Source organism: Ammospiza caudacuta, chromosome 1, assembly GCF_027887145.1.
Source record: "Ammospiza caudacuta isolate bAmmCau1 chromosome 1, bAmmCau1.pri, whole genome shotgun sequence".
In the NCBI taxonomy this organism is placed as follows: Eukaryota; Metazoa; Chordata; class Aves; order Passeriformes; family Passerellidae; genus Ammospiza; species Ammospiza caudacuta.
In genome coordinates, this window is record NC_080593.1 from 141739045 (window position 1) to 141763365 (window position 24321).

A 24321-nucleotide genomic window follows, 5' to 3' on the forward strand; every position below is an offset into this window, starting at 1 on the left:
CATTCCATGGGTCCCAGAGGAGCAGGGTGTGCTCTGGGGGGATGCACATCTCACCCTCCAGGAGTGAGGACACCGTGTCTGGGTTCCAGCCCATGCCTTCCTCAGAGCTTGTGCTGGGCAGTTGAGCCCAGAGGGACATCACCCTGCAGGAGTTTGGTGGTTGTAGCAGTCAGTAAGGGCTGGAAGGTGGCCAGCCTGTGAGGTTTGGGGGATGGTGGTGCGGGTGACACTGCTGAGGGTCTGGCATTTGCAAAGCCCAGCCTCCCCCACAAATGCCAGGATATCTGGATTCTTATGGCCCCTTTGAACATTTCCTTCTAGTTCTAGACCCAGCACAGCCAGCAGATTCTCTTGGTTGGAGCTCCTCTGTCAGAGGAAGTGAAGCTGGACTCTTAGTTGCCTCCTTAGACAACTTTCAGTGGCACATGGGGTCTGACAGTCTCTGGTCCTAGTGACTGGTTCCATTGCTCAAGGAACACAAAGGAGCTTTAACAGGTGAACCTGCCATTTCCCTTCTAGGGGTTACAGGAGCTGTTTTGGAGGTGAGGGACGTGAATTCATGGTCTTCATCCAAGATGATTAGAGCAGAGATGGCCCCTAATTTATCTGACCTCAATTCCCAGTCTGTAGCGTAGGGATTAATTATCTTTGCCTGCATGAGTGCACTAAGGTCCTGTTTTGTTTTAAAGTAGGTAGAACAAATGAATCCACTGTATTTGGTGTGCGATCTTTCTGACCAAATATTAAGGCATTTACTTGAGGATTGTTATGTTGACTGAGAATGGAACCAAGGTTGGCTCAGACACAGAAGACTTCCACGTTTAGTCAGATGAATCCTACCTGCCTCTCCTGTGTCCTCATCAGGCCTCTGACACCTCTGCTGTTGGCTCTTATTGAAGTCAATCAGGGATTCTGTGGCTTTTCTTTCTCTTTTTTGGCTTCTTTCTTTTCTTAATGGAAAGGGAAGTTCTTCGGCATTCGGTTGTGGAAGAAGATTTGTGCTTGAAGAGCACACATGGACCTTCAAGTAGTTCTAATTAGATGCTTTTTCCTCTTCCATTCATCCCTGATTAGCTTAGGCATTCTCCATTTGCCCATTTTGTGAAGACTGCTGCCCAAGCTGCCTAGCATTGCAAAGGAAGATTCTGAATCCCATTTTGTGCTATGGATTCACAGAAATTAAATATTTTTAGGACTAAACTAAAGTCCTAAAGCTAACTAAATACACTGAAGTGAAATAAGTGCTCTGTAGCTTCTGAAAAATAATACTGGAATATAACCAGAATCTAAATATTTTAAGCAAAACATGTTTACAAAGGTAGGTAAAAATTATTAGCATAGCAGTAGGGTTTTAGTTTAGATTTACATGTATTTTGGATTTAAACTTTTAATTTAAACAAATTTGCTTGAATTGCTGCAGAAGAACGTGTTCAAATACCCGAACATTTCTTATAAACATGAATAAGCAAAATAGAAGCTACAAGTAGGGCTTCAGCTTCAAAGTGTTTCATAGTATTTAACACAGATCTACAAATTCCTGTTAAAGTGGCGTAGAAAAAACATCTTTTAAAACCATCTGTGTCACAAATTTTATAATCCAGCCCTTTCTAAAACATTATTTTAGATGTTGCTTAGTAGAGACATAGGCATTTAGTGGGTAGGCCATGGCCTCTCAAAAAATATTTCTTTGTTCAGAAGATACTCAGGCTGCAGCAAGTGCTCAGATGTCACAGCAAAAATGGAGGTTCCAAAAAAGAAGCCAGCAAGTTGTAAAGGAGAAATTGGAAGTAAAAGCTGAAAGCCTGAGTCCCACCTGTTCTACACAGTGACCTGCCCAGCTCTGGGCTGGTGGCACAGGCCTCCTGCAGTTCCGACCTTGGGCAAAAATCTGCAATTACAAACCTCCTTCCTAACAAATAAATAAATAAATACATAAATAAAAGGATGTCCTTGTTGCTTAGTTCAGTAAATGGAAAGTAAACTTAGATTTAGATGTCTTGGTGTGCCTTTGGGGGATGGCCTTTAGCACAAAGCAGAGGAGTGCCGCAGTACAGAGCCGCCGGGCAGGCTGAGGGCGTGCGGGGTGGCTGCTCCCAGGGAAGCTGCTCCACTTTCATTCAGTTCCTCTTTTCCTGGGGGTTCGGAGCTGAGCTCCCAGCGGGCACATGGTAATTCCTTTGTCTCTCTCTCCCTGGCCCATTAATTGTCCTGCTGCTGCTCCAGACACACAGAAAGTGGGACAGCCACTGTCACAGGCAGATCGTGGCCCGAGGATGCCCGCGGCCTCCCGCTTAACCTCGCTCTTGGTCCACGCGAGAGCCACTGCTCTGACTGCAGCTCACAGGGAGGAGGGGACCTGGGTGTGGGGCTTCTGCAGGGACTGCCTGGGATGCTGCACACGATGACATCCCTGCCACACAATACATCTTTTAGACCCAAATGCCTTTTGATAGAAATGAAGATCTCCTGGGGCTTGCAGGACGTGCTTCTGCATCAGGAAAAGGCAGCTGAGGGCCTGGCATAAGAAGGGCCCTGGGGTTTAGAGGTAGATATTGAAGATGGCAATAGCTGTGATCTTTATTAAAAACAATAAAATTCTTTTTGTATATTCAATCAGGTTTGTTTGGGTTTTTTCTCCTCTGCTAATCCAGAATGGAATTTGAGCCAGAAAGGAGCAACTGATGCTACACACGCTGCACACTCTTAAGTTCTTGTTTTAAAATGTGAAGTCAACATAGAACATGCCTTGAAATTTCTGTATTTACTGCAGTGAGTTTTCTGTGCCTTGTGTTTGCTTTCTGTGGGTTTCAGCCCACTTCACAGAATGAAATACTGTGCATGAGAAAGAGTCCACTATGAATCTTCCCTTAGGAATTTTTTTTTGTCCTCTGCTTTTAAAGTACAATCTGTATTATTTATGCCAATGTTTAAAATAGCTTCCTAACTTTCCCTGGTTAAAGTACTTTGAACCTACTCCAGATACATTTTACTATGCACAACTCCCACTCACCATGAGTTTTTATTTCAAGTAATTTTTCATGAAATAACATGCATCACAGCCAGAACCCTGTGTTGCTGTTACATCGTTTTCTTTACAGTTTTCCAGCTATATTCCCTCCCCCCTGATAAACTGTGTTGTCAGTATGCATTTTTATCTTAGAATAAACAAATTGCATTCCCTTAATCTCCCTTCATAAACAGTGCCCTGTCATGCTGTTATCATTATGGTTGACCTTTTTTGGAATTTCTCCAGGTTATTAATGCTTTTTAAATGAGAATTGTGGGATTTAAAGTGTTTTCTGAGCAGTGTTTACTCAGGAATTGATCGATTATTTCCTTTTCTGTTTTTTTTTTTTTTTATCCCCTATTGCTTTTTTGTCTGACATCTTACTGTGTTCAAAGCAGAGCTATGCAAACAATTGATTTGGGGGTTGCTGCCAAATCAAAACACTAAAGAAAATCTGTTTCAAACTGAACAAAGGCCTTATTCAGTCTAAAATATTTTGAATTTTTTGGGATTTATTTTTATGTTTTACCTCATTTTTAAAAGAAGAAAGGCATTTACTAGTTTTCATAATTGAAGTGTCATTTCAAACAGAAAGTAGAAAAATCTGATTTTACATTTTTCTGGCCATGTTTGACTTAAATATCAAGACTGAAGGATCAATTTGACTTAGAGATCAGTATTCTCTGATCTTTTTTTTTTTTTTTGGTGACCAAATTGCTACCTGAAACATTTGTTTTCCTCAGAGTTATTATTTCAAATACTTTTGAGCAGTATAGAGTGGATAAATCAATACATTCCTTGTGTTTATATCTCTGTATTTATACATAGGGATAGAAAGCTAAAGGAATGTCTTTATTTTAGTAATGCAAATTTTATTTTAATCATGCAAATCTCACTTACTTGATTTCACTGTCTACAGAGGCATTGGTGAGTGAGTGGTGACTGGGCTCAGAAAAGGAAGGTCAAGCATAAACAACTTACCAGATCTTTGCAGATAGTGGTGTCATTTTAAACATCTGGCCTATTTAAGCTGTGGTATTTCACTTGCTTTTATGTACATAGACATCTAAATCCCAATGAAGCTATGCTTTAGATGTCTTCACTCTGTTTTGCTTGTCTCTTGAAGTAAAGAATTCTGAGCTTGGGAAGAGCCTAAGAAAAAGGAAAAATGCATGTCCAGTCCCTGTTCCAATAAATATACCACAGTACTCATGAAACAAAACCCTGAGTACAACAGAATAACTTCTATCTAGTTGTTCTGTTGTAGCCAGAACAACTAGATAGGAGTTTCCCAACTTTGCTAAAACTCTAGATGCAGAGAACAGTTTTCTCAGCTGTGTTGTGTGCAGGGTGGAGTCTTCTGATGGAGGTGGGAGCTGTGTGTAATTCCAGCCTGTATGGATTTCACCCATCTAGCCGGAGTTAATGAAGACAGGCATTCCAAACTACTAGGTGGTTTTATGGAGGAGCTGGAGAAGGGTGTGATAAGCTGCATGGATGGGGCCTCATCTCTTGATCAAGTTCTTATTGCTGGATGCTGTGTTCCTGGGGGTGTGACTGGGATATCATGAGCAGCATCCTCCCAGTTCAAAGCTAAGCCTGGCCCTAAGAATCCCTGGTAGAGTCTTTCTTTCCCCAGGAAAAGCAGACAGCATAAAAGAGCTGTCATTGGGTTTGTTTTGTGTGGATCCTGATTTATGTGGTGCAGTGTGAAACACCCACCCAGGTCTTTTGAAAGAGGCACCAAACTGTTCACCACTTTTTTAGCTGACCTGCTTCCAGGCATGCTCAGAAGTGAGTTTGGCAGAGCTGAGAAGCTTTGCTGAGTGAGATGGGTGGGAGGTGGTACCTGCTGAGATGGCAGTTCAGGAGAGCACCAGTTCCAAAATTGCCATAACTCCCCCCAGGAGCTGGAGACCTGGCCTCGTTTTGTACATTCAGCCTCCAGCCTCTGCAAGAGGGACATGGCTTCCCCAAGGATTCTGAAATGTACTGCCTTTAATGTGGCATAAAAAAAAGCAAACCTGCTTTATAATAGTGTATTTTATATAAACCATTACATAAAATATATTTTAAAGAAATGAAAATTCTGCCAGGTTTGTTTCATATTTTATTAGTATTACATTGTCTTGCTTCCTTGCTGAGGCACTTCATTACAGGTCTGTGTTCCACCTTTCTTAGATTCTGTAAATAATAGGAAGTTGTTGGCTTTTGAAATCTGGGCAGGCTGTGTTCTGCTTGCTAGAGTTGGTGGAATACAGCTTGACCACAAACCTGCAAGGATTAATAAGCTGAAAAAGCACAGGCTTCTTGTCTGTCATTTTTGCTTCTTAGCGGTAAGAGTGAAAAAAAGCAACAAATGATGGCAGTAATAACTTGAAATGCATTGGCCTCAGATCTACCTTGGATTTGTTACTGTAAAAAATACAGTTTATGCATAAGGTTTTGCTGTTCTTTTCAACAGATGGCACTTGAACTTCATTAGTTTTTTGTAATAATTTCAACATGTGTGTTACAGTAAATATTTTATTAGCTTACAACACATTTTGCTTTTCATCCTGGAATTGTAGGGTTGTTTCATCAGTTACCCCCCAGATATGTTTCTCCTTCCAGTGTTTTTCTCTTGCCTGTTGAAAACATGTCAAACTGATTTAAAATGTTTTATGCACATTAAAATGAAAACCATATGTCTTATATTAAGGGTGACTGTGCAGAAGCTTTCACTTGAATCAGGTTTTGCATGCAATTTCATGCACTCACAGATACACTGTGCCCTCCTCCTTGCACACAGGAAGCAGATTTGTGTTGAAGGGGCCTATGAAAGCCCTTTGTTCAACTTCTGCCACCAACGTGACAGGAGGGCTGGGATCCTTTCCCAGTCTGTGATGAAGTTTGCTGCTCTCTGTGTACTGCTAGGTTATCCCTGCCAAAGATGACATTTTCCAGTTCCTAAAAATACTTCTGACCAGCCTATCCATTTCCCTTCAAACAGACCAAATAGTACTGCCCGGTACATAAAAAATCCCCTGAGGTGATACTGCATGGTTGCTTATAAAATATACTTGTCCATAGGTGGATTAAAGATATAATTTATGAAACTGTCAAATGCAAGTTTAGCATTATGTTATAAAACTCCCAGTTTATTTTTTCAATCTCCAGTCTCAATGTTTGTATTGAGGTTGGTGTAGGAAAGTAGCATCCTTCTGTCTCTGATAACAAAGAGCCTTTTTGTTTGAACATGAAGATAAGTTCTCCAGACTGTTCCCTTCTGCTCCATGAGCATATGTTCCCCCTGACAAAGGTCACTTCAGGCTCAGAAGAGTGAAACTGTGGGAGTCATTTTTAAGGTGTTGTTAGAATGGCTCAAGTTCCATACAGAAGCACGAAAAAAAAAATTAGGTCAGGCTGACTTCTGTATGAAAAACAGCCTTAAAAATGCATAAAGCAGCAAAAAACTCCAACTTATTATGCTCTTTGTCTGTTCCACATCCACTTTTGGCTTCTCTACAAATCAGTGAATTAGAAACAATTAAGAAAAACACAAGCCCAGATCATAGTGATATGCAGAATATGCATGATGGCTCTCAGCCAATGTCAGTAATTATTTTGTAGTGACTGTGTTTTGAGACAAGAGCTTGATTGATTGTGGTTTCACAGAATGCATAAGTCACATTATGTATTCATGTTGAGATCTGCAATGCTTATAATTTGCATTAGTGTGGTTCAGATTACTACTAAAACTATAGTACTTAGATCAGAAAACTGCTTGATGAGATTAATTATTTGATAACAATCCTTCTTTCAAAGTAAAAAGAATAAGCAATAAAAATGAGCGGAAATCAAGATAAATAATAATTTGTAAAATTGCATTTTGATCCAAACACAGGGAAGCAGGATCTGTGTTGCAGTCCTTCCCAAAAGTCTGTCTGGTTTTGAGCTGGAAATCTTCTTGCCCAACACATTTGAACAATTTATGGAGACCCACACCCAAAGTTTTTCTCCACATCCCCTCTAAGTGTGTCTCTGCCAGCTGCCCAGGGTCCCAGCTGTTACTGGGCCAAGCACTCAGCTGAAGTGTGACCACAGACCTGTCTGCTGAGGGAGCACTGTCGAGCAGTTGGGTGGATGTCCACCCAGGAGTGGGAGTGATGGTTTCATCCATTGGCCAGTGCAGTGGGATGGGGAGGGGATGCCTCTTGCCTTGGGACTGAGGATGCCAGACATCGCTGTACCCAGTTTCCTGCCATTATTCGTGGAGCACAACTCACAAATGTGAGTTCAATGACTAAACCTTATATAAAACCAGAGGCGTGATTAGGTACTAAAATCCAAGATTCACAGCAGAGAGCATGCCAGACATGCCCACAGGAGAATGCCAGGGAGAAGTGCCCATGTCCCAGACTTAGTCACCTGCCTGTAGTCCTGGGTGTGCCCACGTGCATGCCTTGGATTCACTGTGAAGCTCCATACCAGAGCCAGACCTTCTCTGTGAGTGCAGGCATCCAGCAGGTTTCATTCCTCTGAAATATGGGCAGCACCAGTGCTACCAGTCTGTGCTGTGTCACACCTGAGCAGCAAGAGCTTGAGGAAAAGGTCTGAGTCCAGTGCCTTCTTTAGACCAAAGGAGCCCAAATCTATGCTAATCCTAAGAATTCCTGAACCACTGCAACCTACTGGGCATCTTCAGCTTCCTCCCCTCTCTTTGTAGTGGAGAAAGTGACACCGGCAGAAGCAGAGCATGTGAGAACATCCTTTGTCACCCAAAGATTACAGCAGTCCACATGGAGGAGAGCTGTGACCTGTTCCTTGCTCTCAAGGTTACATCTGCTTTTACCCAGTTACTGTTCAGTGAGAAATGTAATAGTTAAGTCCCAAATAAGAGTCTCCCGTACGACAATCCTAAGTCAAATAAATAATAAGTCAAAGGCCAGGGACCGGAACCAAAAACCAGTCATCTAAGGTCTTGACTGAATTCAGCACATTTCCCACTAGGAGACTTTGCTTCAAAATGGGTCATTTTTAAGGGTGTTATCTGAAGAAAAGCCTGAAATGTTAAAGCAAAATTTCATTGCTTCTTTGCAGCTTATTTTTTTACATTTGTCAGTGCATGTAAGCAGTGTGGTTTTCTTTCCTCAGTCATTTGTGGTGTACAGAATCTTGCAGGAACAACCCCATATTAAATAGAAAAATAAAAGCAGCATTAGTGCTTCCTGGAAATATACTGCTTATGCTGTTAAATATTGGAGCTAGAGATGTAGCTGGGAGTTAAAGCTCTCAAGATAAATTGAACCAAATCTCTTAAAAATACTGGTCCTTTCATTAGTGGGCATAACAACAGAATTCTCTCTACTTTTCCAGCTGCTTTTAATGACCTTGCTGGATATTTTTTCACATAGGCCCAAGTTCTGGGGGTCTCAAAATCAAGCTATGTAGAGAGACAGCATGCCACTTATTCCTCAAGTAACTGCACCAAAGTGGTTAATATGTATGCATATTTTGGTCACTTGGCTGTATCACAAAATGCTTTTGAAGGCAAGAAAAGTCAGTAAATTTAAATGCTTTACAATTTGAGGACAAGCTGTTTCTGTCAGCACTGGGTTTTTTTACAGCTCTGTTTCACTGGCTATATGCAAAACCTACTTCCAGACTGATGTACATATAAAGATATGTAATTTTTAAGGGTGTTATTTGAAGAAAAGCCTGGATTTTTTTTTTTTTTTACATTTTTTAGTGCATGTGAATAGTGTAGTTTTCTTTCCTAGGTCGTTTCTGGTGTAGAAAATGTATCTTTTAACTCCATAAACATGACCACATGTATATGTATATGTATATGTATATGTTTATGTATATGTATATGTATGTGTATGAACACCAAATGACGTACTGCTGAAGCTGGTGACTGAACGTGTAGCATCTTTTGCAGGAAGGGGTAAGACACTCCCTTTAAGAGGAACTGTACCGCTGCTGTCCTCGGGCTGTGGCTGGGGCAGGGCAGAGGATACAGTCAGAGGTGAGGCTTTTCCCCGCCCGGAGCGGGCGCGGTGCCCGCCCTGCGCCGCTGGAATAAACACGCGGCCGTGCCAGCCGGAGGCGGAGCGGCCTCCGCACAGGCGGCCCCTTCTCCCGCTCCTCAACCCCGCCCCCACATCTCTTACTGCATCGGATGCAGCATGGGAAACGCCCTTGAGACATTGGTAAGAGTCTCCCAGTTGATTCCCGTGCTGCGACAGTACAGCGTGAGCTTCCCGAGCCGTGGTGGCAGATGCCACACGCTGCCGGACCGTGGCCACTGTGCGCCTCTGCCCGGGTGGCGCTGCCCGCACGGCTCGTCAGAGGCAGCACCGCAGCTGGCACGGGCGCCCTTCGGTGTCAGCCGAGCCCAGTGGCTCGGTGCTGTCAGGGCAGCAAGGAGGCGAAAAGGCAGCACAGAGCGTGATGCTGCCTGCAGAGCCCTCTCAGGTCGGTGCCGCAGCCCCCCGAGCGGTAAAGAACTCTGGGCTCTGCAGGATTGCTCTCTGGCTTCTCAGATACCCATTCCCGGCAAGGAGCAACCCTGGAAAATGTGACGGTGCTTGGTTGGCCATCCCTGAGCTGTTCCTGCCATTGCACAGAGCAGTGCAGAGCTCTGCTCCCGCAGCGTGGGCGTGCTGCTCGGAGCCCGCTGCCGGGCGGGGAGCACGGGCTGCCCAGCATGGACACCGGGCTGGCTCCATGGGCTGGGACACTGATGGCTGCAGCCTGCAAGAGTAGGAATGCGTGAGCTCCAAATGACATACTGCTGAAGCTGGTGACTCAACGTGTAGCATCTTTTGCAGGAGGGGGTAAGAGTCCTTTTAAGAGAAAAGTGTCTTATTGGAGCTAAACAAGTTACGGCCAGTTAGGACAAAGGAATGCGGGGTTGAGAAATGTCAGTCTCTTTCATTGTTAGCCCTAAATTAATGGGCTGTTCTGGAGCTTAGATGTGTGACTTTTTGCCATTACATAGTCACAGTGACAAAAATAATCAAAAGTCATCCTTAGGAAGCTGTCATCCTGGAGGATGGCATTAGAAGAACGAGAGGCCATGTTCAGCTCTTGGCTGCACTGCTGCTAGACAGAGAGTTTCATATTTTGTTCAGATATTTCTAAGACAGAAGTCACACCTACCCAGGACAATATTGCAGTGGGTATTTTATGGATAGATGCTATGTTATTTTGCTCAGAGATATCTACTAAATGGGAAAAGATGGTTTTTAAATTCTGCTAATAACATTGCTGTCAAACTCTGCTACACACAAAACTGGTTTGAACATCATTTGTACACTTGGAACCATTACTAGCAGTGACCCCTTTAACTTATAAAATGTTCTCAAAGATCCTATAAATAGCCACATGCCTAATTTTAAACATAAGTAGTCTCCTGTGTGAAGTGTTAAGCTTGTGTGTAGCTGTTATTAGAACTGGGGCCAGAAAGGTTAGTTCATGCTTTGCAGACACGGTTCCTGGTCTCAGATGCAGTTCAGTCTCTCAGAAAGCTCTGCTGATGGTGTGGTTGTGTTTTCAGGCAGTGCTGGCTCTTACCAGCAGTGCCCAGCCTTGCAGCTCTTGGTGCTCCAAGCCAGGCAGGTCAGGGAGAGGCGGCTGTTAAGCCTTGCTACTCGGCAATGCTTTCGATAGCAAGATCTGATTATGATGTGATCTGCTTACCCAGAGATGAACCTTGGCTAGGGCTCCTGCTCTCTGTGCCACAGCCAGGACTTGCCTTGGGAAAGCTGCTGGTGTCCTGCAAGCACAGAGATGTTTTGGGGACTGGAACACCAGAGGTATGACATCTCTGTGATGTGTTTACCTGTTTGGGTCTTTTTTAGAAAAGTAGTTTTGGGTGTAGTGTGATACCAAGAGATTATTTGGAGTGTACATTAGTCTTGTAGATGCGGATATTTTGTTCATCAGGAACACTGTTGTGTCTTGGAATATCATGCCCCACGATCATTTTGCTTCTCAAGGAGAAGGTCACTCACATTTACATCTGTAAAAATGATATAAATACTCTGTGAAACCAGGTGGCTTTGCTGCTTTCCATCCTCCCCTTGCAAATTTGCACACAGCTCTGATCTGTGGTTATGGGTGTGATGGCTTGGATCTGGTTTTCAGGGGCGTTGTACTTGGTATGGAGCTGGTTAGAGGTGCTAGAGCTGGGTCCCTGGGATCCCCTTTTGAAGAGCTAAGCTTTGTATCTGAGCACTTTGAAATTGGGCTGAGGATGGGCTGATGCAGAGGCGCAGAGAAATAGAGGCTGGTCTCAGATGTCATGAGGTAGGGAAAGTACTGGGTTAAATCCATTCACACTTTATCCTAAGGCCGGTTGCTAAGTGTTGCCCTATGTGAGAATGGTTGCTGGCTGTCTCAGCTTCTTTAAGGCTGTGAAGCCAGGCTCTGACAAAGCCTTTCCCCAGTCTCAGGTGTTCAGGGTGAAAGATGCACCTTTCACCATGAGCTCTGTGTAGAATTTAAGAGAGATTGAGGACTAGAAGGTCTAGCTGCAGCGGATGATGGTGGCTCCAGCTGCATCTCTCCTGTGTGGAAAAAATAGCAAAAATGGCAAGTTTGCAGCTTCTGGCTTGGGGATGTCTATCTATGGGATAACATCCAGAAATTCCCAGGTAAGAAATGCTGTCTTGATCAGCTGCTTAAAAAGTGTTGGAGAGTTATTTCCATCCCCTCAGCTAAAGTCACCATTCACTATTATGGCTCAACAGCATGAGATGTGTATGGCATAGGATGCTTACCATTAGACTGACAGATTGGAAAAAAAAATTAAAGCTTTGGTGTGTTTTTCTTCCAGCAGATAAGACTTTCTTAGTACATCTACCTGCCTTAGCAAAATGAGAGCAGTTTTCCTTGAATATGCCAGAGCTTGTCAAATAAAAGGTGTGATCTGTAGAAAATCAGTAATCAGATGACTTGGTACCTGAGAAGCACTTGAGACCTACATGTGATTACTGGATTATTTTAAGGTTATTACAACTGCCTCACTATGCTTCTGTACCACATGAAACTCTACATGCAGGTGTAGATAAATGTATAGATTTACATTAGCCTTTACGTATATATATATGTACATTTATGTTATCTGATAAAACATAACAGAAGCAGCAAGCAGTGTTTCTGCATGGTTTAAAGCATGAGAAATACCCACTTACAGTGGTGTTTTCTTAATCACTGTGCTCCTGAAGGAGCCACGTGAGCAGCCTCATTCGTCTGTCGGTGTCTGTGAGAAGCAAACAGGTTGTCACAACAAGTGTTCCTGTCTGAGACCTAAAATGGCTTCTGTAGTGTGAGGGGTTTGTGTCCAAATGTATTTTTTCTGCTCTTGTTGAAGTGCCAGTTCTGAAGAAATAGGGAAAATCTGGAGCAAATCCATCTCCTGTCCCCAGGGATGTTTGAAAATCCATGCAACTTCTGAAATTCACCCAGAACAGACAAAGGAAGGATGCTTGTGATTCACTGTTATTTTGAAAACAATCTTTGAGTTATAATTTCCATGTTTTCACCCTTTCCTTTTCCTTTACAGGCAGTGAAGCTGATTTTAGCTCTTCAAGCAGCACAGGCAGTATATCAGCACCTGAAGTCCATATGTCGGCTGCTGGAAGCAAGAGATCTTCTTTTTCTCGCAAGTAAGCAAAGCAGTTTTTCCTGAATATTGCTAGTGCAAAGATAGACTACTGTGTAAGGTCTTGCATTTTAAAACAATTGAGTTAACAGAAGGCTCTTGGGTAGCACACTGGTGAGAACTGCAGTATAAGAAAGAAAAAAATGCTGTATTCAGTGCACAGAAATTGTCAGTGTGCCAGATCAGCTAGCTGTTGGGGTTTTTTTGTTTATTCATGGCAAGTACAGGAAATAGAATCAGGTAAGGCAGAAAAGGCATTGGCTGGAGTGGAGAGAGAGCTGGGTGTGTTAGTTAACAGCTGTATTTCTAACCAGTTAACCTAAACCTTTTGGTCTTAATTTGTTTTATCTCTGTCATAAATTGTCAGCTGAGCTTACACCCTTCCAGATCATTATCTTATTTTTTGTTGTAAGAAGTAGACAGTATTGCCTTTGATGTTGAATTTTTTTTTTCTGAAATACCCTTGCCTAGCCTATAGGCAGTTAAAAAAAAAAAAAATTATGTCATAGTCATCTGTCTAAGTGAACCTTTCATGAAAGATTTTTGTAAGATTTCTCCCTGTCATCTGTGAATTGCAAATTCAGTCAGATTGAGAAGACAGGGGCATTGGGATGGAGCAGCACACGTTGTGTTCTGCCCACGCAATCCCTGCTGGTTACATTTTGTGGAGCAGGAGGAGGGAGTTCTCAGGGACAGGAGTGGTTTCCTGCCCGTGGTGGAGGAGCTGGCAGGCAGGCTGGGGTGGCAGCAGGGTACCCATGTGCCTTGAGTCACACCGGCATCCTGGAGGTCGTGGTGTGCCCTGGAACACAGGGGCTGTCAGAGCGAGGCTTTGAGAGCGCTTTCATGTCTGTATCGTGAGACTCTGGGAAAAATAAACACTACTTGAGTTCCCTCTAGATTACATTCAACAAGTAAAGTTACTGGCTGTGGGAAAAAAGGATACTAAGTGTAATATGAAGCTCTAAAGTCACCTTAATTTCAGTAAGCTTCTGTGTCATTTCATATACTACTGGGCATTTTAATATAACTTTAAACTAGAGCATACTGACATCCTGTATTGGACAGAAGTCCTCTGTAATAAGGCTCCTTCTGATGCCCTGCTATGTTAAGCACAGTCTCTGCGAGTTCTGCCACACACCAGAGTTGATGATACATTGTATGAAGTGGAAAGAGATATCTCCTTTGCAATATGTTCTTTTTTAACTGTTCTTGCTATGAAACAGTTCCATGTTGTCACAAACCACAGTCCTGTAGTTCATTGTAAAATAATTACAAAATCACCCAAACCACAGCAGTGTGATGAAGGTTCGCAGCAGCCACTCAACCATCTGTTCCTTATAAACTGTTCCATTTGCTGAGAAAGGAAAAAACCAATTGAAACAATTTAAAGAGATGTTGCTTCATAATTCTGTGGTATTTGATTTTTTATATTCATGCCTTCTCTTTTGCTGGCTGGGTTGGGTTTGCCTTTTTCTGGTATTTTTTGTTTGGACTTTTTTTTTATTTTATTTTTTTTTTTAACCTCCCTTTCATTACCATTTAGAAGAACAACTTCAGGGGGAGAGTGAGGTGGCAGTGTGGTAGTGTAGGATGACAAACCAAGTGAACAGGAAAGGGACACATCTTGAGAAGCTGGCCTCAGAGCACTCCAGCCCTTGGGCAGCTGTCAGGCAGGGAGGATACCAATTGCTTTCAAGCACACACAGTTGACAGATTCTTTTATAAAGAATGGAAAAAGAAAGGTAAATATGTATGAGAAAAACTGGAAGAAAAAAAATGAAATACTGTGTTTTCCTTTGTCTCTTTTAATACTATTTCAGCCTGCTCTCCATGGGGCTCAAGCTATATCGAAGTGAATGAATAGCTGACCATGACAGATGAAGCACCCAGTATGCCAAAGGCAGAAAAGAACAGTGGCCCAAACAAAATCTGTTTTCATTGCGCACTGTGATCCCTCAGGCTGCTTGCCGAGGAGCATGAAAGCATTCTTACAGCAACCCTCCGTGCACAGGCACCACTGTGCAGGCCTGGCCAGGGAAAGCTGCAGTGTGGTTCTTTTGGCATTAGTCCAGACCACAGGCCTCTCCTTACTTAACCGAGTCAAAGATTCGGGAACATGGATGATCTGATGGAGTCACTGAGAACTGTGCTGTCCCCAGAGAGATGTAAAATGGCTGAGATTTCCTTAGAACACATAATTCAGACTGAGAGCCCCCTGCCAGTGAAAGAACATGCAGTTGCTGATCATGTCAGAATTTTATTTCTTTCCAGCCACTCACAGTTATCTCTCTGGTTTATTGTTTAGAAAACTTTGTGTATAAAATAAGACATATAATGGGTTGTGTGATGAGAATAATGCTTTCACCATTTTGGTTCTTCTCCAGTCGTGGTCCTTATGGTCGGAATAATGGATCCTCATCCTACAAGTCTGGAGCCAGTCCACCTTCTTCACATGGAAAGGATGCTTCATCAACACTGTGCAAAAACCATCTGAGTCCTGCTAACATCCATCAGAGTTACAGGGCTTCTTCAGCCAGCAGCAGCAACTCAGGCTCGTACAAAGGAAGTGATAGCAGTCCAGTGATGAGGCAAGTCTGTGTTTCAGCCTCCTGGTGTTGGGTACATTGACACTCTCTCTGCACTGTAGTGTGCGATCAGCTGTAGGAGTTGCCATGCAGGTCATCTTGCTCCTCACCATAGTTATGATGCCTTATATAGGTGACTTAACAGTCAGCAAGGTTCTCCATACCATGTAAAAGCTTTATTGTTTCAGCACTGTAAAATTCAAGTTTACTTTAAGTCAAAGTCCTTTGCAGTTGGTTTTCACTCCAAGGCAGGCTATTTCATGCCATCAGTTCTTATGAGGATTTACTGGTTTGTTTGTTGTAGGGTTCTTTTCACTGCAAAGAGAATTGGGTGGGGTAGTGTAGGAAACATGATGAACTTGGGCGAAAATTCACCCCACCTAGCCTTAGGCACCTCCCTAAGGAGTGCAGTTTGCTGTAAGGAAAGAATACAGACACCTGCCAGAGCATGTGACATGTGTTGCAGAGAAGAAATGGCCGCCATGCTGCTGCTGTTGTCCACGCTCCCAGACGACTGAGCAGCCACTATACATGTGTATTGGCTGACTGAGCATGTAATGTACACACCCAAAGCTAGACAGGATGAGTGTGGATTTCAGTGTGCTCAGCTTTATAAATCCTGTGTGGAGCTGAACTTGTTCCTTGGGCTGCCTCTCCTGGCTGTCTGTAGATGGGTGCCCTTGCCCTGCCTGTTCTTGGGCACACCACCCATTTGGGGTGAGGGAATGGCCAGGTATTGTAAAGTCAAAATAAAGTTAAAAGCCTCATTTGACGTAATGACACTGAAGCCAAGTACAATAAATAGTAAATCTTGCACTATAGCTACAAATCAGCTGTTTCCTCAAGTACTTTGATTTGCAAGGTGAAGTAACTTGTGTAGACACCGAGGAGCCCCAGATGAGTCAAGTTTTGCATTTATCCGTCAACGGGATGTTTTTCATTCTGCCAGGATTTAAGAACTGTAAGAGTGATGTTATGTGATGGTTTGTTTTGGGTTTTTTCAGGCGGTCAGGGAGATACAGTTCTTGTGGTGACAATCACAGCATTAAGCCACAAAACCCAGAGCAGTATTTGACTCCTCTGCAGCAGAAAGAAGTGGCAGTGCGACATTTGAAAACCAAGCTGAAGGAATCTGAAAGCAAACTCAAAGAAAGGTAAACCTCACTTCAGAAACCAGTCAGAAAGATTTTATTTGGGAACATTTAGGGGTGGGAATCCTGAGTGGTTTTACTCATTTCTTGATCAATGAAGTTTCCATTAAGAAAATTGAAATACAATTAGTCTGGTTAGGTTGTTTTCAGTATTTCAGGTTTCAGAGTGTACTAAGGGGATGCAAAACAATGAATTATTTATAAATATAGCTCTTTTTCCTTCTTGGAACTTTCACAATAAAATGCTTTTAAAGGACAACTTTTTACAAGTCTTATTTAGATTGAGACCTTTTATACATAAAACAGTTTCTACCTGCCAGCATGTGTTACCTTAGTGTCCTGTTCTACCTCCCTCAGTGAAGTAGAACTGCAAATATCCTCCTTTTCCCCAGTGAAAGAATAGTTCATACCCAAACCACCGTGCCTATTTGTGTTTTTGTCACTTACATGCTGAATTTTTCACAATAGCCCTTTGTGTGGATGCTGAGCAAAGTGACAACATGCATTACACAGCAGCAGATGTCTCTTACTAAAACTGCCCTCTGAGAGCTGGGTCTCCAGCACAGACAATCCAAGGGGTCACAAAAGGCTGTTTGAATGGAGCCCAAGACAGAGTTCCAGGGACCTTGTGCTCTTCCTCTGCATCAGCAAGGCCTGGAACTGACACAGGAGTCCCCTCTCTCCCACTTGCTCCCCATGTCCTTGCAGCAGCCTCTGGCTCCCTGCTGGGGCAAGCCAGCCATGTGCCTGCAGACCTCAGCTCCGTGGCTGTCCGAGGCCACTTGGCTCTGGCAGTATGTGACAAGCTGCTGGCAGGAGCAGGGATGCATCCAGGCAGCTGTTTCCCATTTGCTCCAGGGTGAGGCAATCGGGGAGATTTTAAGCACTACAGTGGTTAGATGTGACCTAGAGGTCACCACTGGTGCCTCAAATTGTCCAGGGTCATGGCACAGCCCACAAGGCCACTGGTTTTGTGGGGAGGTCAGTCACTCCCATTAGCAATCCGCTGGCATATCTTGGCTTTCTCAGAGGGGGTCACAAGTGGCACCTGGAGAAATTTGCTTCCTTCTTGGAGCATCTCAGCAGCAGAACCATCACTGTGTGGTGGGGGCCTCATACTGACTTTAGGTGAGCAGTCAGCAGAAGTGTTACATCATTTTTATTTTGCTACAGGGAAACAGAAATAGAAGAGCTTAAAGCTCAGCTGGGACGGATGAGGGAAGACTGGATTGAAGAAGAGTGCAATCGTGTGGAGGCAGAGCTAGCCTTAAAGGAAGCAAGAAGTGAAATTAAACAACTTAAGCAGGTTATTGAAAGCATGAAAAATAGCTTGGCTGAGAAAGACAAAAAAATTCAGAAATACTTCACAGACATAAACATTCAAAACAAGAAACTGGAATCTTTGCTGCAAAGCATGGAGATGGCTCAGAACCACTCTGTGAGGGATGAGCAGTGCCTGGAGTATGCGAGCGACTCAGAGGGGAAGCTGTTATCATTGTGTGCCACCCTGCCCGACAGCCCCATCACAGAGGACCAAGGTCTGGAGGAGGTGGCAGACAGTGATCTGCTTCTTGGTGAGGACAGAGCTACCGGGACTGACTCATCTGGAGAGAGTTTGACCACCACAACCTCTGAGTTGAGTGATCCAGCTCCCTTCAGTGCTGCTGTAAATGAAGAGATGCTTGAAATCATTCTGGATGGAAAGCTAACTTATTGCCAGGAAGAAGCAAAAAGCAGTATGATGGTGGAACAGGCCATCCAGACTGATGTGGTGCCATATAGCTTGGATGTGGAGCAGCTCATTCAAAACATCTTCAGAGCTCAAGACACCTGTCCTCTAAGCCCACCTTCTTCACTGAAGGATCTGGGTGAATTTTCTCTTGGAAGCTTCAGTGATTCTGGTATCATAGTGGACTTAACCCCAAGTGATCCCAATTCTGCCATCCTTTTGTCTCCTATGGAGTCTCCATGCCGGAAGGTGGAGCACAGAGTTAATGAAAACCGTTTCATGAAAGAACTTGATTTTACAGAAACTCATGATGATGAAGCCTTTGAGTATGTTAATACAGGAATAAAGAGAAGATACTGGAGCAGCAGTCTCCTCGGGGATCTTCTGGCTGTAGCAGCCCCTGTTGTACCAACTATTTTGTGGGCTTTGAGTACTCAGAGAGGAGGAACAGATCCTATTTACAATATTGGAGCATTGCTTCGTGGTTGCTGCCTGGTGGCCCTGCACTCTTTACGCCGAACACCCTTCAATATCAAAACCTAAAGTCTACTCTGGCACCAACTGGCTGAGGCAGAGAGAAAGAGGGATGAGATGGATTATAAAAGATTACTGTATATTCTGGCAGAGTCCATCCTTTGCTTTTGACTATTTAATTTGCACTATAAATCAGTTAAAAACATGTTCCTTGTTTCAAAATAAAAAAAATAAGCTGAACCTCTTACTTCCACAAGATGTTTTTAACAATACTGCTGTTTACAGAAATAGTCCCCCTGCTCCCAGGCATCATGTCCCTCCCCTGTGCTGGTGACTTTCTGGTGCCAGCACATCTGCACAGTGAACCTAACCAGAGAAATAGGAATTCAAGCCTAGTGCTCTTTCATGTTCCACTGCTGAGCCAGGATTAAGTTCAGTCACTCTCCCTGGATGGTTCACTGAGCAAATGTACAAGTACTTGGCACTGGCTCAAGGGTAGTGTGAGATGCACAAGGAACAAGTGGCTGGAGAAAGGTGGGGTATTTCTCTAGGCAGCACTAACCTTCCCTTAGGGTATCACACCTGTGCTCCAGAAAGCATGCTAGCGCTTTCCATTTGTTGTCCCAAGTGTCAATTCAATTTAGAGATAAAACCCGTGTTCCCCAGGCAGCTTCCAGCACATTGTTTGTGCCTGTCTCATGTAGTCCTCTTCTCAATTGTGCAATTGCTTGAGCATTTCACTGGTCTTGTGCGTATACAGGGACTGTAACCAAAAATGTACATCGTTGGGAGTCTTAACACTTGTTACAATGATAACTATAGGCGTGGATACACTTTGGTTCTTAATGTTGTTTTAAAGTCTTTATGTATTGGAACCAGATAGTCTTTTGAGCCCTTTGAAATACTATGTATAAATGTATTGTGTTTTAACTTATTGTTTATTTAATTGCTTTATTGTAAATTACCTTTATAATCACAAGTTCAGTAAAGCATGATAGATATGTCAAACGTGTGAGTGTTTTACTGTAGAAAGGTATAAAAAAGTACCCCATTCTAGCTGAGCTGTCAGTACAGGCTGAGCTAGGGGAGGTACTGTATCAGGTACTATTCAAGGAGATCAGAATTAGACTGAGAAAACCTGACTACAGTTGCAAGTGTAAGCACTCACCAGGCTGATTAAAGGCTCCAGCAGGGCTGCAGTTGCACACACAGCCTACTCTGCTGCCTCCCGCTGGCTTCACAGATGCAAGTGACCTAATCTTTAACCCAGTGCAATCATCTGGAAACCTGGAACTCCTCAGCACTGCAATCCCAGAACAATACCAGTCTTTCTGGCATTTCACCCATCTGACAGTCATGAGGTCTCAGTGTGCATGCACACTGTGACCATCAAAACATTAATTCTCCATGTCCAAAACCCAATACTACCCAATAGGCAAAACAGTGGGGTTTGTCTGGCTCCACCCAAGCTTTCAACCCCACCTCTGGCCATTTAAACCTCATTGGCCTCCTGTTTTCGCCTTCAGGAAAACAAGTGTAGTATTTCCTTGTGTGACCCAGAGAAAAAGGAATCCAGGGAAACCTGACAGTGCCATGTATTGCTGTGCAGCTTTTGGGAAGGAAGTTATGAGTACTTCACAAAGGAGTATAATTGGCCATGTGTGGGAAGCTTTTGCAACACTCAACAGGGTGATACTGATGCTTACAGAGGCGACTTGCACACCTTTCATGTCCCTGTGGTGCCTGAGTGGTGAATTATTTTTTGTTTGCAGCAGAAATTCTAGAGGCTTCATTAAGCATTACATTAAGGAAGAGAACTCTAACATATCATTTGAAGTAATATAAACCCCATCTAACAGAGATGGACATGAGAGCATTTTGCTTACATTGCCATAACTTTGTCTTCCATGCTCTCCCACCTTCTTGGGTGCCTGCAGCCATCTGGCTTGCCTTGTGACATATTACTCAAACGTCACTTTCAAAAGATTTTACATTACAGGGACACTAGGGCCAACATTACCAGTTGGAGATATTATCAATATAAATTTTACACAACCATGGACTTCCATAATTCCTGAATATCTCTTCTTGGGACTGAAACACGTTACAGAAAATTTTATTCCTAAGTCAAAATGTCTGTGCAGAGCCAGGACAGCAGTATTTTATACCTGATGTTACCAACTTCATTACAATGTTGGATTTTTCTTTCACAGCCATTATTGTTTAAGTGATCTTTGAGTGACACTGAAATGCACCATAATTTAGAAGAAAAAGTGATCTTCAGTTCTAGATGCATTCACTGTTGACTTTGTGGGGAGTTTTTGCAGCAAGAGGCAACAAAGCGGCAAAAAACTACACTTACATTAAAGATGCCAATAGGCAGATCTCATAACCAGAACAATGTCAAAGTTTCTTTCTGCACTTAAGATTCTTCAGTCAGTTCAATTCTCCTATGACATTTAACTACTGTGCTCATTGAGAGGTGACAGCATTCCAGTCACACTCCTGATAAAAGCCTTTGCTGTGATCTCTATCTGAAATTCAGCTCACTTCTAAGCCTCCACCTTTCCTCCTCCACACTGCAAGGACATAGCTCAAGGTACCCTTTGTAAGACCACACCTGAATTACTATAATGCACCAGTCCCACACTTTGGTCATTGTTTCACAATTCGTAGAGGATATGCCAGTTGTTGCTCCAAACATACCAAGTTCACTTTTTTCTCTCTAATATTACACTTAAGTCTTAGTCATATCTCACTGGTGATGTACACATCAGCCTCCAAACAGTTCAACAGAAACTCTCATCCTTTTTTTATAAGTTTAGAAAATGCTCATACCCACACCTCTACCTCACTGGGAAGTCTTATCTCAAAACAGGCAGGTGAGGAGGACATGCAGCTCATACACTATAGATAAAAGAGTGAACACTTGAATGTGGGCTTAGGGCATAGCAACCAAATCAGCTTCTTCCTGGGATGAGGGGATGCATGTTCATAATCCCATTTTATTTCTAATCCAGGGACAAAAAAAAGCCTTTCTTTCATATTCAGTTTAAGAGGTACCCAACATGCCCTGCTGCTGAAAATGTTGAGGCTCAGGCATTTGACTCCCTTCCCACTAGAGATTCATCTCTATCCTTCACAGAATCACAGAATGCATCAGGTTGGAAGGCACCACAACTGGTCATCTGGTCAAACCTCCCTTCTCAAGCAGGGAGCACATGGCACAGAATTGCATCCAGGCACTTCTTGAGTATCTTTAGGGGTGGGGAGACTACAACCTCTCTGGGCAATCTGTTCCAGTGCTTACTCAAGTAAGGAAGTTGTTCCTCATGTTGAGGTGGAACTTGCTGTGCATCAATTTCTGCTTGTTGACTCTTTCCACCCTTCCTTATGTCCTTTTCACAAGGCTGTTCCCAACTTGCAATTACACATTTTTCCTTCCTTTCCCTGCAAATCAACTCTCTCTTAATCCCAAACTCCTGAAACTTATTTAGCTGTTTTACATATGCCCTATATAAGTGAATATTTCACTCCAAATCCCTTCAGACAAATGAGCACAGGACCTGGCAAGCACAAACAAGTACAGCAAAGTCAAGGAAAGGATTTTTCAGTCATCCTGGCAGGTCACTCCTCCACAGTCAAGAATATCAGTGAAAGCAATCAAGTCCAGCTTTCAGCCAAGAAAGAAAAAAAAAAAAAACACATGGCCAACCACTAAAATATGAATGAGAAAAGGAGGAGCATATGGCAGTAGAAGGGAAAGACAAGAAATAAAGGGGTGTATAGGATCTTCAGAAAACTCAAACCAATCGAAAAAACGGTATCAGCAGCAGCCTCAGTAAGCTTAGCAAAAGTGTTTTCATATTTATCAAGGATAAAAAATCAGTATTTAGGAAGGAGGAAAGAAGAGACCACAGGAGAAAGACAAAACTGATACTAATGCATGGGTATCACCATGCAAGAGACTTCCTCCAAGAGCAGAGTCCTCCCTACTAGCACCATGTCAACACAGGGCAGAAATGGGAGGAATCTCTAGAGCAGCCGTTATCAAATTTAGCAGGTAGATGGAAGAACAGCAAAGCAGTACACAGCAGGAGAGGAGGGAAAAGCAATGCAGCAGTCCCAAGCAGAAGGTGGCAGAACTCAAGGGTTTTTAAAATGGCTGAAGGCTCAATGATCAAATGTGCTTTCATGATGTACTTAAGGGGCTTTATTTGCAACTTAGTAACTCACCCACCCGTTGTTATTTTTAATAAATAGTATTGATTTATATCTACTTTATACTGTCTCAAAAATAGCAACAATAATCACTAATTTTCTATAAAATCAGACATAGCTTCTAATGATTTCAGGTTTAATAGGCAGTAGATAGCCAGTTTCCTTGCCCTGTGTCAGCAATAGTTAAAGAATTGTGATTGGTACCTCCTTGCTTCTTGAGTGCTGTTAAAAGAACAAACCAGATTGTTATTAAAGCTTATTCATAAACTTTCTCATCTTCCATCCCTTGCCAAATACTTTGGAGGAGTAGTAGGAGCAGATTTGCTTGCCATACTGCTGCAGCGAAGTCTGCACTTAATAATCTGTTCTACTCCAGCCAGAAGACTTGTGCAGAAATCATGCATGGCATTGTTGGCTTCAAAATATATTTCAAAATTTAACATCTGAAAATTACTGTCACATCAGTTAACCTGTGCAAGATTTGAACCTATGTGACAAGTATACTAAACATTTTTTTAAAAACTTTTAAAAACTTCTCTGGGAGTAAAGCCATTAAAATTAATTCTTACTGTGTTGTTTTCTAAATTACTTACACTCTAAGCAAAATTTGTGCCAGAACTTACTAGAACTTAGTTACAAATTCTATTTTTGTAGGCAGGAAAGATCTAGTCACATGCCCCCTCCTCCCCTTCCCATTCTCTTACAACTGACACTTCCTGTGCTGTCCCTGGATGAACAGGAAACAAGTCTTGAGTGCAAAATGTGCCGACGTCACTCACCTGTCATAAGGCAAGAAATCCATACAACCCACAAATCAAGGGTAATAGCACCCACACAACAGAACCTGGGAAAAGCATTCACTGAAGCACTGGGCTGGATGAAGCACATAGACCCCAACCCCTCCCATCTATCTCCTTCCAGCAGACACTGAACTTTTTCATTAAAGCACTGTTGCCTTCTACTGCACATACACCATTCATGCTTCACCAGGAGAATTACAAAGTAAACACATACAGAAAGTGTGCAAAAAATGGAGTTTGAAAAGTGCTTGTAACTGAACTGACAATTTTCACACTAGCTTTATTAGCAGAAGACACAATTTTTCTTCTCAATTACGCTAACTATGCAACAACTATAAGGTGTGAGGATTCCTATCTCTAGCAAGTTTAAGAATTTCTGCTAGAAATACAAATTTACCAATACAAGTAAATGACTAAAATGCTCCCTTACATTTGCATCAACCCTTTGTAGGCTGCACCACTCCTGTGTAGTGATGCCACTGCTGGCAGTCAATGCAGTGTCAAGTGTAAATGGGAGCATAGGAAGCTGCAAGTGACAAAGTGACAAGAAATCCAATTTCAGTGTTCAGCTGCATAACCCACCAGGAGCACATTTTGACTTGTAGGTCATCCATAATAAATTATTTTCTTCTATACAGTATGATCTCCCATGGAGAACTTTCAAGTGTTTACAAATACTTTCATAAAAGAGCAAAAGCA

The 24321-nt window shown here is 42.8% G+C and overlaps 1 protein-coding gene across 1 annotated transcript in view; it reads left to right on the forward strand.

The window, feature by feature from the left end:
- Nucleotides 1-19528, forward strand: part of SYBU (syntabulin) — a 40058-nt gene extending 20530 nt beyond the window's left edge. Inside the window, exons 4-7 of the mRNA XM_058808820.1 lie at nucleotides 12561-12663; nucleotides 15047-15250; nucleotides 16252-16401; nucleotides 17572-19528. Of these exons, the coding sequence (XP_058664803.1) occupies nucleotides 12561-12663; nucleotides 15047-15250; nucleotides 16252-16401; nucleotides 17572-18670 (1556 nt within the window). The 3' untranslated portion in view covers nucleotides 18671-19528. The remainder of the gene's footprint in view (nucleotides 1-12560; nucleotides 12664-15046; nucleotides 15251-16251; nucleotides 16402-17571) is intronic.
- Nucleotides 19529-24321: the final 4793 nt, after the last annotated feature.